General features: G+C 40.4%; 1 protein-coding gene across 1 annotated transcript in view; it reads right to left on the bottom strand.

Annotated features, from left to right (window-relative positions):
* The window catches only part of Itga1 (integrin subunit alpha 1), a 139,486-nt gene that overhangs the window by 18,632 nt on the left and 105,251 nt on the right, over positions 1-15,603 (bottom strand). Inside the window, exons 14-21 of the mRNA XM_038321159.1 lie at positions 14,731-14,988; positions 12,442-12,572; positions 10,642-10,808; positions 9,442-9,578; positions 8,373-8,483; positions 6,119-6,328; positions 4,022-4,102; positions 661-737 (exon numbers count right to left, since the gene is read on the bottom strand). Coding sequence (XP_038177087.1) covers positions 661-737; positions 4,022-4,102; positions 6,119-6,328; positions 8,373-8,483; positions 9,442-9,578; positions 10,642-10,808; positions 12,442-12,572; positions 14,731-14,988 — 1,172 coding nt within the window. The remainder of the gene's footprint in view (positions 1-660; positions 738-4,021; positions 4,103-6,118; positions 6,329-8,372; positions 8,484-9,441; positions 9,579-10,641; positions 10,809-12,441; positions 12,573-14,730; positions 14,989-15,603) is intronic.

Below are 15,603 nucleotides of genomic sequence, written 5' to 3'. Positions count from 1 at the left end.
GGAAAAGAGCCCAAGAGAAGGCACAAGAAGCAGAGCCTCACTCGTGTGCGCCCTCAGGAATCTCAGAAAAAATACTAAACTGGAAGCCATCATATGCACACTGAGGACCTGGCACAGACCCATGCAGGACCTGTGCATGCTGCCTTCTGCCTCACTCTCTGTGACTTCATATGAGCTTTGTTGCTGTTGATTTAGAGGGCTTTCTTTTCTTGCATGTGTTCTATGATAATGCTGAGAAGCCTCGAACAATTTGCATAAAATTTATTGAAGTATGAAAGCATATCAATTAAATTTTAAGTCTGTGTGATGACTCAGTTGACTTTGATAGACAGCTAGCAATTGTTTGAAAATTGGTAGTTCTTGTTGATCGTAAATGCAGTTTGGCAGATATAAATGATGTGTAATTACAAGATAGTCTACAGTTAATATTACCAATGATTTAGTCCAATAGGTTAAATTATTTGAGTATGCATTCCCCTACTGTTGCTAATTACTCCCAAGGTATTTTTTGTGAGGCAAAGTGGTTCATGGGCTGTTACTTCTATTGATCTTATACCAGCTTCAAGAATCTGCCCGTGACACTACAAAGTAAAATAATCCAATTACACGAAAGTAATGACATGCACACATACATATATGTTCACACATACACAAACTAACCTTGTTGCACTTAAATGAATGACTGCATTTTCTGCGAGATATGACGTATTAAACTGGAATATTATTTTGAAGGTTACCTATGAAATTAAAATAAGACATCTTAAAAAACAGATCAGAAAAATATCAACTTGGAAAAAACACAGTTTATATAAATTCACTTCCTAAATAGAAATCATAAAATTACTTATGAAACATTACCTTACAAAACACAACCACATCATAAATGCATACACTGAGGTACAATATACACGTGTACTTCTAATTGTGAGTATGTAATATGCTTTGCATATTGTTGTAGTCTTGGTGCTTTATTTTTTCAAAGATTTTATGGTCAAGCTTAGTTATCAACACTAGGGGTGGGACTTTTTAGCAGGAAGCAGATCATGAACATTCACATGAGAGGGATTAATGATCTTATGAAAGAGGTACCAAAAAGCTGCCTTTCCTTCTCAGTCCCCAAAGATAAAGGGAGAAGACATATTTGAACCAAAAAAATTCTCTTTGGATGATGGGCCTGGCATTGTCTTGATCTTGGGATTTTCAGCTCTGTATCTATGACAAATAGATTTCTCAAACGTGTGCTGCTCTATTCCTGCTAACTTATATAGCAGCCTGGATGCGATAAGACATGTGGTAACATTGAATTTAATACCTTATTCAAATCATGGAAACAAGAAGTCATGCAAGCCACAAATCAAGAGGAACCATTCTACCTATTTTATTACCATAATTTCCCAGATACCAGTAATGAACATATTTGCGGAATGTTAATCATTAAAGTCTCTTCAATACGCATGTTAGCCACCATTATAAAACAGGGAGACACGCTTGACTTGTTAATTTCATAGTGTAAAATTTTTTGGATCACTAGATAGTAATCCAAGAAGATAACACAAAATGGCTTAGCTCTTAGAATAAAGTATTATGAAAGGACATCTGTTTGTAAGTTTTCATGCATAAAACAATGCCAAAGAAAAAAAACAGAAGGTGTTTTTCTGTACAGATATCATATACAGACAGGTCTCTTTTGAGAACCTCTGCCTGTACACAGGGCTTGTATATGAACACCAACAGTCACACTAAAATGTAAATTACTTTTAAAATCAAAGATCACCTGTATGTTCTTGCCCAATGACCTCATCATAAAGCTTATGAATTGTATTTCTTGATTTCAAAACTAATCTTATTTGGTATCAATTGAAGTATTTAAAATTTGGGCCAGAAAAACATTCCAGGAATACCAAATTAATGGAAACCACCTAAAATTATATTTTTATGATTAATGTTAAACAGAAAAGTTGTGACAGTTATAGCTTGTGAACAATTGGTGCCCAGTCCCTGCTGTGGACAATGGTTTTATCCTGTAAATATTTGTTTCTTGTACTTGTTTAATAAAATGCTGATTGGCCAGTAGCCAGGCAGGATATATAGGTGGGACAACCAGGCAGGAAATAGAGGTGGGGTGGCAAGAACAGGAGAATTCTGGGAATATAAAAGCTCAGTCTGCAGTTGTGACCCAAATGCAGCGGACCCATGATATGAATGCCTTGCCAAAAAAGGTACCAAGCCATGTGGCTAACACAGACAAGAATTATAGGCTGATGTAAGTTATAAGAATTAATTAATAAGAAGCCTTAGCTACTGGGCCAATCCATTTATAATTAATGTAGACTAGACCTCGGTGTATTTATTTGGGACTAAATGGCTGCAGGACTGAGCTGGACAGAAAACTCAGTCAAGAAGTCCCAGATGGCATAGGCTGTGATGTTAGCACAGCTGTATCATAGTACATATGGAATTTTCTTCCCTCCTATATATAATCTTAATTTACATTTCAAAAGAAGAAAGTGAGTTCTTTTAAGGAAGATGGCTTTTCTCTTGCCTTGGAGTACTGCTCTCCATTCTAGTAAAGGGACCTTTATTGGATGGTTCTTCCCTGTCTCTCTTTAACCTCCACACCTAGCCTGGGTACTTGACCCTTCCTATTCTCCATGGCAGAGATGCAGGCTTGATAAAATGCTTGCTTTATATCCACATGAACCTGAAATACTTAGACAAAAGTCTTTATCTTAAACCCAAGAATATTCTAAGCTTGAAACCCAAGTTGAAATGCTTGCAAATTCCTCCCATCACCCTTTGTAGAACCTAAGAAAATATTCGATGTAAACCTTTATCACAAGCATAAGGAACTGCTGGATAGAGGAAGAAATATTTAAGTTCCATGCCTTCCTCGAATGGTGCAGGAAAACTGGCTACTCAGATGCCAAATGTGTAAGTTGGGCTCCATCAGCGCACACCACCTAGTTCTTTCTCAGGGATTACAGACCTAAGTGTAAGCAAAAATCATCTAATTCTTGGGAAAACCCCTAAGTGGTAAGAGACTTGAATGTTGACTCTTTGAAGAACACCTACAATGTAATAGCACAAAAGACAGCCTATTTTAAAAACAGAGACAAAATGGGACACTGTGGCTTATGCCTGCAATCCTAGTACTTAGAGGAGGCAGAGGCAAGAGTTCATGATATCCTGGGCTATACTATAAGCTTAGGATTAGCCTGGGCTCCAATGTGAGACCGTGTCTCAATAAAAATGTATGGTAGCAGGTATTTCTCCAAAAACAGCAGGTGTATGCTTGTGTGCATGCATGAATGTGTGTGTGTGTGCGTGTGTTTGTGTATGTGTGTGTATGTATGTATGATAAAAAGTTACTTAAAATGTCATCATGTGCTGCTAGGGTAATGTAAATCTAAGTTATAGTAAAATATTGCTTCACATTCACTGGAACAATCATCATCATCATCATGGAGAAATTAGAGCTCTCATTCACTACTGGCAGGAACGTACAATGGTGCATCTGTTTATCTATTATTGATTTAGCCCTTGTATTTGAATGTGACTTATTAAATGTCTAGCATTTGATTATGTCTTAGTCTTCCTGAGCTTCTATAACGACATAATTTGATTGTTAATTTATGTAATTCATAAGCACTGGAGGTTTCCTTCTCATCACTCTGGGAACTCCAAGGCAAAGCACTAGAAGGCTGGGGCGTAATGGTGGCCTGCTCTGGAGACACTGTATGCCATGTGATGAGACAGACAAATCTCTGGAGCCTCTTGTGAAGCCACAGTCCCTAAGGCACTGCTTCCTATGGCTGTCACACTGGGGATGAAATTTCAGGGTACAGATTTTACAGAGACACGGGAATCATACTCTAAAAGCTATCAGGCGGCAAGCATTTTGCACCCAAAGTGTCTAGTCTGTAGTATCACAATTCACCCATTATAAGGATTTACATGTTTATCTTTGAGTATATCGCCACTGACTGGCAATGGCTACTTTTGTTTGACCCAGGATTCTCACCGTTTCGCCTGTCCTCAGGAAAGGATAGCCCACTCTGCATGTGATATTTCGATGGGACTCACAACTATCCTTTTGGATCCCCTAAAATGGAAAATAAAAAGATGTAGAGAAGAAACACACGTGGAATATTTATATTAATCATTTTAGAATTTTCCCAGCTATGTGTTAGCAACTGCCTTATCAAGATTTGTCTCTTGGTTTCTCTGGGAGAGTCACAGCACCAAGGACTACCTTGTTCCAGAGTGAGGACATCTGAAATCATCACTTGGGGGCTCCTGAGGGGCAAAGCACACCTTTGTCTGGCATGAGTACTCAGAGTAACTAAGTACCAACAACACCAATGGACAGGAAACTGCAGTGGTAGGGGGGCTCGCCCATACATCTGCTCTGGCAGAGCATCACACAGGTAGGTGCAGGAGTATGGAGCCCTGAACAAGAACCAGGTTCTAACTGCAACCACCAGGACTCACCTCCTGACTCCACCCAGCACTCAACACAACTAAAGAAAGTGTGGCCTTAATACAAGGTCAAAGAACTTCCTTATATTAACAACTATGAGCTGTAGGTATTCTTCCCGCCTCTCTGCCATGGCCAAAGATATTCACTGTGAATATTCCTGCCACTCTGCCATGGACACAGATAGTCACTATGGATATTCCTACCCTTCTGCTATTGCCAGAAAGCCAGTTGGAGAGGATACATTTTAACATAGCTCCCTTTCCAGAGAAAGTCCAGCAACAAGAGACATCTCTCTACATTACATTTTCCATGTTACATTTCTGCAATTATTTTATATTCATAATTAATGTTCTAAAAACAAAATAATATTGTAACAAATGATCCCTATATCTTAGTTACTATATCCCCAAATGATATCAGAACAAATGGAGTGAAATGAGAGTAACAATTAAAATTGATGGGAACTAGACAGCAATGTGTTAATGCTACACATTAATGTGTGTGTGTATTATAGTTCTGGAGATTAAATCCAGAGTCTCATGCATACTAAGCAAATTCTCCCTTATTTAACTCATTCCTAGACCTAAAGGTATTGCTCTTCTCAAATCAATGTTCTGAAATTTATATTTATAATATATATTAAAATATATATAAAATTTATATTTTTAATATAAATAAAAATATTCACATTGGCATTATCATTTTAATATGAATCAAATACTTTAAAATTAGTCATACACAAAATTTTAATTTGGGGATACATTTGGGAATCAGAATATAAGCTAAATTCAAATTTGGAAAAACTGACACATGATCCAGCATCTTATGCAAGGGATTATTGTCAGATTAATGAATTGTCAGATACACAGATGTTATTGCCAAGATATACCATTTTATTATAAATAAAAATAAGACATGTCATCTAACAGATATCTTTGACTAAAGTAAGAAATCTTTGGCTCGAATTTCTCATAGGAAGAAACAATTTCTTGATTTTCTCAATGGAAATTTCTTTCAACAGATGAATTCCTCTATGCATCTTTGTTAAATGGTTTTAGCTTTGATTATTATATATTTTATTTGACTGAGTTTCAATTTCATTGACTTGATGACTCTGCGAAATACAGAAATTTTGAATTATCAGCTGTCTTTCTTAAGTACTTAAAATATTAAATACAAGAAAAGAAAAGCCTCTCCAAAGAGATAAAACAGAAGCTTGGTGGGGGGGGGGGGGTGAAGACCAGAGAGATGCCCCTGTGGTTAAGAGCACTGGCTACTCTAGGCTGATCTTTCAGAAGACTTGAGTTTGAATCCAAGCACCCATACAGAAGTTCACAATGGTCTGTAACTTGAGTTCATGGATCCAATGTCCTCTTTTGGCCTCTGTGGTGCTAGACACCAGGCACACATATGGTGCACAGATATACATGTAGGCAACATACCCACATGCATAAAATAACAGATAGTTTTAAATACCTTAAAAGCATGCAATTATGACCATTGGTGTATTCTAATACTTAACAAAAAATCCTTTCTGCTCTTCTCAAATCAATGTTCTGAAATTAATTAGTTCAGTGGCATGAAAAGAGGTTCAATTAAATCACCATGATTAGAATGAATGAAAAACAGCAAGTTTACCTCAATTCCTGAAAAAATCAAATTCGGGGAATGCTGCACTATTGTCCTGGTGTTGTAGGCGCTGTCTCTTTTGTTCCTCACTGTGAGACTGAGATTGAACTTGTCGTTCTGGGACCTGACAATCAGCAGGTTGGCTTCTGTGGTAGACACGTCCAGGCTGAGGTCTGAGATGCATTTTTCCTTGTTTCCACAGTCTTTGGCAAAGGGAATCTGAAATGGGCACAGACACAGATATTTCATAGTGTAGTTAAACATCACCGGAAACCACCTATCAATTTGTGTAACAGAAATGATGTACCACCCAGGGAAGAGAGAACGCAACAAGAAAGTTGACTGCACGGCTGAGGTCTTAAGGGGTTTTTTTTTTTTTTTGTTTTGTTTTGTTTTTTTTTTTTTTCATTTACTGCTGGCTTTACAGGAGAAAGAATAAATGTTGATTTGTAGTCTTAATTTCCAAGACTTTTAAAGGAGGTAGATTTCATAGGTATTTTACACTGGCATCCATCTCCTAATGAAGGACAGTTTCCAAACTGCAAGTCAAGAACTCCGAGATCTAAATCTACCACAGCTTCAGTTAAATGACTTCCTACTAAAAAGAAGGAAATACTGAAGAAGCCATGGCAAGAAAATGGTTCAGCCACATATCTGGAAACTTCTTCACTTGATTCTTCTCTTTAAATTTCACCTTCCCCGGATCCAGTCTATCATCACACATGTCTTTCCTAGCCTCTTCTCTGTATCTTCCAAGTCCCCTGCCCCCTCTCCATCTCCTCCTCGTGTTAAAGAGCAGCCCCTTCTTTCCAGCATTCCGTACCGGTTTGTGTCCCTTCAATCATTTAATACGTTGTGGCAGCTGAAGTTTTTAAACAGCATGCATCTGGTGCCCACTGAGCTCAATTGAAACAGTCAACAGCACCACACTGTCCTTTAAAATGTCTGTAATCTGGGTGGTGGCTCCAAACCCCAGAAGGATTCACCCTGGCCTGTGAGTCTTGCCCTATACTCTACCATCACCTTCACCTCTGTGCTTTGGTTTCAGCTACAGTAGCAAGCATCTTCCGCCCCTTTGGTGGCTCAGTATCCTCACACGTACTATCAATCATCCAGCCACACTGCAAACAGGGTGGAAAATCACCCCATCTTTCAGGGCGCGACTTAAAAGCCACAACTACGTGGGGGATTTTGGAAGGAGGATGAATGGGGAAAATAAACTTTCCGTCTCTACAGCTTTTCTCCATATGGCTATCCACGTGACATGCTTTCCCTCTCTGTCCCCTCAGTGGCTCTCAGATGTGTGTGTACCAGTGAACTTTGGGAGCGGGAAGAGAAGCAGCGCAGAACAGTCTCTTCCCGTCTCTTAGGGTTTGGGGGGCAACGTTGTGCCCACAGGAAGCAAATATGCTCTGCTTTTTCATGTCGAAAGCTGTGGAGGTTTTTGGTGAGAATGGCTTCCATGGGTTTCCGTATTGGAATGCTTGGTCCCCAGTTAGTGGGATTGTCTGTGATAGATTAGGAGGTGTGGCCTTGGTGGAGAAGGTTTGTCATTGGAAGTGGGCTTTGAGGTTCAAAAGACCAAGACAAGCTTGCACTCTCTCTGTCTCTCTGCCTCTGTGTCTCTGTCTGTCTCTGTCTCTCTGTCTCTGTCTCCATCTCCGTCTCCGTCTCCCTCTCCCTCTCCCTCTCCCTCTCCCTCCCCCATTCTGCCTGCTTCCTGCAGATAAGGATGGGAAATACTCAGCTACTGCTCCAGGACCATGCGTCTCTGTTTCGCCCCATGATGGTCATGGACTAACTAGCCCTCTGACGCTGTAAGCAAGCCCCCAATTAAATGCTTTCTTATCTAAGAGTTGTCCTGGTCATGATGTCACCGCATAGCATTAGAACAGTAACTAAGACACAAGCTTTGACACCACAGGCCTCCACCAGGAAGGCCAGAGATGAACCTGCACTGCTGTCGAAGGGTTAGCTGTGGTCCAAGTATGAGGTCCAGCATGAGTGCATCATTATCCCTAAACTGTGTCTCATAACTTCATGCTTATTAGGGCAAATGCCTTTTCCATTTGTTTATTTACAGTTCGCTTCAGCCCCAGCAAGGAAGTTAGAGGGACTGGGAGAAGTCTAGGATTGTCCAGTTCTCTCTGTCTCTCTCTTCTCCTTTCCCTCTCTCTAACACACAATTGATTTAAATTATGTGTCTATGTGTCTTTAGTTTTTTTTAACATGTCTACAAACAGACATTGTAAGTTCATCTTACGTGTTCGTGGACTGAGTTTGGCAGAGCATCATCCAGCACGGGTCCGTTTTCTGGATCGGTAAGATTAAAATCCAAAGTCACTCTCACGGAGTCCTGGAAGTCATGCTTATCCTACAAGGCGAAACAGAACATTTGTCAGTGGGGTCAGATTTGCTGGATGTTATGACTCTGTTGGAGCATCCTCCTGCCCCTCTAGTTTTCTGGAACCTTCTTGCTCACCGACTCTGATGTCATACCTCAGGAGGCCTTCTCTTTGCTGAAGTGGTATAGCTTTTCCGTTTTGACAAGGGTTATAGCTGGGAAGTAGCTGCTCCAGAATGACAGGTCACTCCCCTAGAACTCCACAGAGGGACTTGCTTGGAGTTCCCCCCAGTAACCCCTTTGCCTGAATACTCCACCCTGAGCTACACAATAAAAATATTGTTGTTCTTGAGACCCATGCCAGTACTCACTTCTGGGAAAGCATCTCTTTTGCATTAAGGACAGACTCATCCAATGCACCTGTATTTCACACATATACATCTAAACCTATGGAATTTTGCAATGCATAGATATGGAAACGATGTGAACATGATCCCATTTCAGTAAGAACCACCATTTTTGATGTCATAATCCACGGTCTTTATATACATTGCTGTGAGCTGTCTTAGTGCCCTCTAAGGTGGGTAGCTATAAGGAGTCTTATTTTATACACTGCCTCTGAGACTAAATGACTTGCCCATAGTCATTCAGACCCTGGGGCAGCTGGGATATACACCGCATCCCATTCAGTTCCACAGCTAATGCTAAAATGCCTAGGACAATCCAGAGGGTTTTGGTAATGATTGAAGCTGGTTCATTCCTCTTAGCACTGGTCCCTGGACACAGCTCATATGCTGACCTTGTACACACGGCTGCAGTCAGCATCCACAGACTGGAGCCAGAACTGTCTGATGCTCATCAAATTTTCTACGAGTTCTGACCCATCAGTCCTCAGTTCCAAATAACTACGGAGGGGGAACAACTACACAGACGTGCCCCCCAGCCTCTCGACCTGGAATAAGGCAGCTGTAATACATGATTTACTTGCCAACATGTAGAAGGAGTGCCTAGTGCATTCTGATTCCCGAACCGTGATGTTTCTTTGAATCTTTCTTTCCTGAGTTCCAGAGAAAAAACTCCGCGATATCTGTCTCAGTGAGTCGAGGGTGACGCGGTACTGCAAATCTACAAACAGGACATTGGACAGACATGTTTGGATTTGGGAATGACTTTCCCGTGATCCTACTCCAATTAACGTTGCAGTAAAAGCTCTCAAGCAGATGAATCAATAAAGGGTCCTACACTGAGAATACCTATATTGCTACAATACAGACATAGAGACGGTCATGGACATAACCTTGAAAGCCTATGGAGTGGCTCTCTGACATGACCATGCATTTAACATGTAAGTCATAATTGTGTGTAATGGACTTATACACACACACTCACATACATAAATTATGCACATACATGTGAATTGTGGTTTGAATTTACTAAATTTACCAAGTCTGAATTTACAAAATTTTCATGTAAAATAATTTTTTATAGTTTAGAAATTTGGCAAATAGCCTGGGACACTGTATTATTTTAAATTAGATTCAATAGAGCCAAAATAAACAAAGGCCATTTTTACCTTTTTGTAGAAACATGCCAACTTAGATTATATCCAAAACACGAAATTCTACAAAATAAGCCCTCATAGCTTTGACCCCAACATATTTCAACATCATTGAAGACTGTCTTAGACAGTTCAGAGCATAAGGCCGAGGGAACACGCAGATTGACACTACACACCCGAGGGCCACACACAGAATAAGTCTGGTTAAAAACGAGGGCCTCATCTCTGCGTTCTCACTGAGAACCTTGGAGTAGGTGTGAAGCAGTCAGGCCATCTGCAATACCAGTATTTCCCAGCAGGGGGCAGGAGAAGGGAGATGATTCTTTTTCAAACGTCATTTTTAGACCTTTATAAATGCTCCCTGTGAAGAGTGTATATAATATAAATATATGGGGAGGCACAGGAAAAATATGGAATTTTGAGGTCAGGGCATTCTAACATGCAATTTCTGCTGCAGGATTTACTAGGTTCCAGAATTGTTCCTCCAAAAGGAGTGGTTTCAGGGGTCAACAGGCTCACAGGGCAACTGTTTGGAGCTAAAAAAGTTAATGATGCTGGGGAGAGGTCCTCATGCTGCATCCAACACACTCTCTTCTGCCCCAGAGTACTTGCTGCAATCATGATGCTTACCAGCTTCGTAATCTGAGTCTTCTTTAGACTTTAATTTCGCATAAAAACATATTGTAGCGTTTATGCATACTGTTTCTTTTCCCTCCACGCGGCAGTTTTTCTTTTGAATATTCACTTTGTTGGGTTCAAAACTCATGGTCACTTTAACTACAGCCACATCCCTGGCCCTGAAAACGCAAAAACAATGGGATTACTCACACACGGTAGCATTTAGCTGGGCAGGGCAGAGAGAGTGCATCAAAGGCCAGTCTCCTCTGTGGACCGGATGTGCTTTCAGGCTATTGTTCTTTAATGACTGCTTGATACATAAACCATAGCATCTCATGTCCTAGGAGACCCCCGTTGTTTAGAACCATCTTAGACATTTGGTTCAAAGACAGACAGAAGACTTAAAATGGAACCAACTGGCCAGGTGCAAGCTCAGAATCAAAGTAGTATTTGGGGATCTCTGAGTTTGCTTCCAATTTGGGAACGGTTCAAAGGCACCTAGGAAACTAGCCGGACCCTGCTGGCTTTCATCAAAACTATAACACCTCTCTGTTCTTGAAGATGGAGCCTTGCTTTTGTTTCTTGGAGGAAGAGCTATGTTTGAGACCCTGTGAGAGTCTGCTGTTTCATGTAACTGCTAAGTTAGCTTTAATCATCAGAAACACTAGTACCCGTGGCTTGGCTTCCCATGGGTTTCGGTTACTCATGGGCAGATCGCCTGGGCCCAAAAATATTAGACATAAAACTCCAGGAAGGAAAGAAGAATGTTTTAAATTATGCACTGTTCTAAGCAGCGAGATAAAATCTGTAATTTTCCCATTGTCTGTCTGGACTGGGAAGCATCCAGAGTACCCGCCTTTACATTTTAATGGCAATTTACTATACCAGCAAAGGCATATACCATGTTCCACTTATTCTCTTCCATTAGAGTTTTAGTTTCTGTTCTGTTGCTTTTTCCTCCTTGTGTGCCTGAAGCGCACGCGGAGAACGGAGGCCGCGGTGAGGTTTCCTCTCCCATCGACCTCCATCTTTCTTTCTGCAAACAGTCTTTTTCCGAACAGCTCACTAATGCAGCTAGGCTGTTGGGAGCAGTGAGACCCCAGATCCTGAATTTCTTGTCATCCCCTGATCTGAGTGCCTACAGCTGCTCTGAGCACGAGACCTTCAGGAGTTCCTGATGGCAGAGTGGTTTCTGGTGGGTTTGGCTTGGGCGTGGCTATCTCTATATAATCTGCCCCTGAACACAACAAAGGGGGCATTCTTGGGGAATTCAAGGATGACCCGTGTCGCTGTCTCTCTGTCTGTGTGTGTCTGTGTTTTTTAACCTCCAGCCCCTTGCCCAAAGCTCGGTAATTGGGTAATAATAACGCACAGAGCGCAGACACGAGGGCATGGTGCGTGACAATTGGAGGTCACCACCGAGATATATATCGGCACTAGGCTACTTGGCCAGTGGACCCAGATAATTAGGATCTGCAGACACAGCTCCTTTCCAGAAACTCTCACTCACACCACCCACATAGGAAAGGCACGGCAATAGATGGATCCCTGGTGCAGGGGAGGTGGGTAAGTAAACAAGAATCCCCAGGGTCCAAGTACATAGATGAGAACCAAATTAAGAGTTCATTCTACCCACTCCTATTCAGCGTCTGTGTTCTTGGGATTCCCTGATGCATCAACCCATTGAATAACTTGCACCTTGCCAGTACAATAAATAGACGTTTGATATGACAAGAGTTCTAATCATACTATATGGTCTAGAATCATGGAAAATACTGCTAATCGCATAACCAGATGTTATAACATACATACCAGAAGAGGGCAGCTCCGCCAAGGCCTCCAATGGTCACATCAGTCAGACCATCACCATTTAAATCCATCTCTCCATGAATAGACTGGCCAAAAAATTTCAGTGTCTTGCCATCCCCACCCGATGGAATACGCTGTGAAGATCCCAACAAACAGGTTGATGGCAGAAGAGACCGTTCAAAATAGTAAAATAGTTTTGAGTAAATCTGAGAATTTGGATTAGTGCATAAAGTTGGAAGCAAAGATCCTCTGGGGACTGAGAGGACCCTGAGTGGAAGCAAGAGAAAATTCAGAGATAGTCCCAAAGGAAATTGTTTTTCCTATAGTCCAGACTGTCATGTCAGAGTCAGAGACTCAGAGAGAGGGGTGCTGATGTATAATGTCCTTTTGTCTACTGCTCAAGAGAAACCTGAGCAACAGGCTCCATTTAGACTTCTTTGTCAATTCTAATAAACAGATATAGTCAAAGGTACTGGAACCTTTGAAAACACATTGTATATGCAAGAGGACAAACAGATGACTTCACGGGACAATTCAAAAACTGTCCTAAAACACACATCTCTACTCACATCCAACCCAATGTAAGGAAGGCACCGTGACTACACGGTTCTTGAAGGCTCACATATGCACCTATGCACCTCACCTTCCACGGAAAGTGATCTTTCTGTGCTCTGTAGCTTAGTGTTTGTCCAAGCAGATACTATTTTGATAGAACCTGTTGGCAGGGAGACAGGACTGAGAGACTCTTCCTAAACTTTAGTATTCTTTTCCTTCTCGATTCTTTTTAAGTAACAAAAGGGAAGAAGTCAAATAGGAAAAAGTGATGTGGAAATACGATATGTCCCCTTGACAAATATTCCCAGAATTCTTCAGCAAACAAATCAGGAGATAAGTGCCCCACCCATCAGTCCTGAAGGAGCTGACGCTGCTTGATTCTGGGTTATGCTGTATTTCCGAAAGGGGGTGAATACACTCTCGCCTGTGCCCTGGGAAAGCACTTTCCACTGAAAACAACCGAACTCTAATACTGTTTGGTTAATTTGTTTAAAGCTGCATTTTGATTTACCACTCCTTTAAAAATGCATTACTTATGACAATTAAACATCATTCTTTGCTCCAAATGCCATCCAGTAAACCTGCAGGATTCATACTGAATGAACAAAGCAACAAAATACAAGAAACCTCTTTGTGTGTATTTCCTGGTTCCCCAATGCCCAATGGTTAATGTCCCAATGCCTGCCACTAGTTAAGTATATAATCCCACACAGATTTTTAACCAAAACAAATCATTTGTCAAATGGACAGGAGTGTTGTTAGTTATATAAGCCTTTTATTTTGTTCACTATTAATTTAATGTCATTATAACTAATAATAAAAATAAATAAATAATAATAAAAAATAAAAAGTTAAAGTATTACATAAGTAGGTTTTGAGAATTCTGTTGACTACAAAAATAAAAGAGACCATTGAAATGTAAAAGTAAATAGCTAATGTCTGGATTCTCTTCATGGCTTAGATTCTAAAGAGTGCTGTTTTGTTGAATTATAATATATTTATTCATAATCACGCATTGCTTAACTAAATATGATTATAAACTGTCCATTACATTACAACTTCTCTAAACTCTCTTTTGCTTATGATGTGTTAAACATTTATGCAAATGAATATTTTTTCTTATGCAGTAAGAAATTAAATTTATAGTTTAGGTCAATAAATGTCAAACTGTTTAACTATCAATAAATTTAAAACAAGAACAACAGAAATCCCCTGCAGGTCCATATTAATCATTTACATGTTTTCCAAGAAGGATTACTTGAGAAAAAAAGCTGTAAATCTCAGAAACCCATATTAATTTGATGAAAATATATAACATAAATTTATAATTATAAATTTAATATAATTTTGTTAAATAACAGTATGGATGCTGAATAAGAAAAAAACACAATCTCATCTCCTTTATTGACTAAATGACACTATTATTGCTCCCTTACTCTTTGGGGTTAAACGCACTATAGGTGTCAAATCACATTATCACCAGGAGTTCTTGTGTTCCTTTATTTTACCATTTCAAATGGTCAGGTTCAAGAAGGCAGACAAATAGTCACAGAAAAGAAACCAGACAACAGCATAAAATGCTCACTAATTCTTTCAAGAAAGAACACAGGAGAAAATCGTACCTAGCTTCCCCAAAGAGTCAGAGTAAAAAAGCAAAGTAAGGTATGAGCTGTGGAGAAGACAGATGAGACCCCTGGGCAGGGAAGGGTGAGAGCCTAGGGGGACCTCGTGTCTTACTTGTGCATAGTCCTTCCTTATAGTCTTGTCACTGCCATGATAAATGTACACAGCGCCTGCGTGGTCGTCCTCCAGAGGAGCTCCGATCACCACGTCATTAAACCCATCCACGTTGAGGTCTTTTACAGCAGCAATTGCTGTTCCAAACCGGGCCCCGCAGGGCTCGTTCTTGTTTTCTTTTGTGCATGAATTATCCTTCAGAGATGAACAGCACGTCTGCTTAATTGGTTCCAGGCTCATTTGATATTCAAACCTTGTCTGGAGGGAAGACAAACAGAATGCTTAAGCGTTCCCAACACTGCTACAGAGGAGTAGGCCTGTTTTTAAGAGCATGCTGAACCAACCTTACAAAGTAACCATTGGAATACCAACAGCAAACCTGTAAAATATAGGAAAAGGTAAGAATGCCAAAGGACCCCCGGAAAGCAGGCATGCTCAGAATTCCAACAGGCTCTTCTTAATGAAGCCAAGGGTATAATTAGTAGCATGTTTTCGACCTATTAAAGAAGTAAAAATGAAATTCTCCATTGTGGCCCCAGCCCTGCTCTCCCAGCAGTGTGCTTCTTGGCTAAGACTGTTCATTCTCTACCGAAGACGAGGACCGAAATTTACTCTGCTCAAAATGCAAACCTTCAAAAGTTGTTTGGAGTGGAGGGAAACATATACAGTGCTAACAAAGAACACTCTTTTATTGGAAAAGTAGGGAGGGAGGAGGAGGAGGGAGTTAGGGAAAGAGAGAGAGAGAGAGAGAGAGAGAGAGAGAGAGAGAGAGAGAGAGAATAAGTTCTTTTCCTAAACACGTGGGAGAAAGCCAAGAAAGAGATAGAAAGGTATGCAATTTGTGATTTAAAATAATTAGTATGAGATAAAATA

This window comes from Arvicola amphibius, chromosome 3 (genome assembly GCF_903992535.2).
Source record: "Arvicola amphibius chromosome 3, mArvAmp1.2, whole genome shotgun sequence".
Taxonomy (NCBI): Eukaryota; Metazoa; Chordata; class Mammalia; order Rodentia; family Cricetidae; genus Arvicola; species Arvicola amphibius.
The sequence above is the reverse complement of the archived record's forward strand: the minus strand, read 5'-3'. Positions and strand labels throughout refer to the sequence as shown.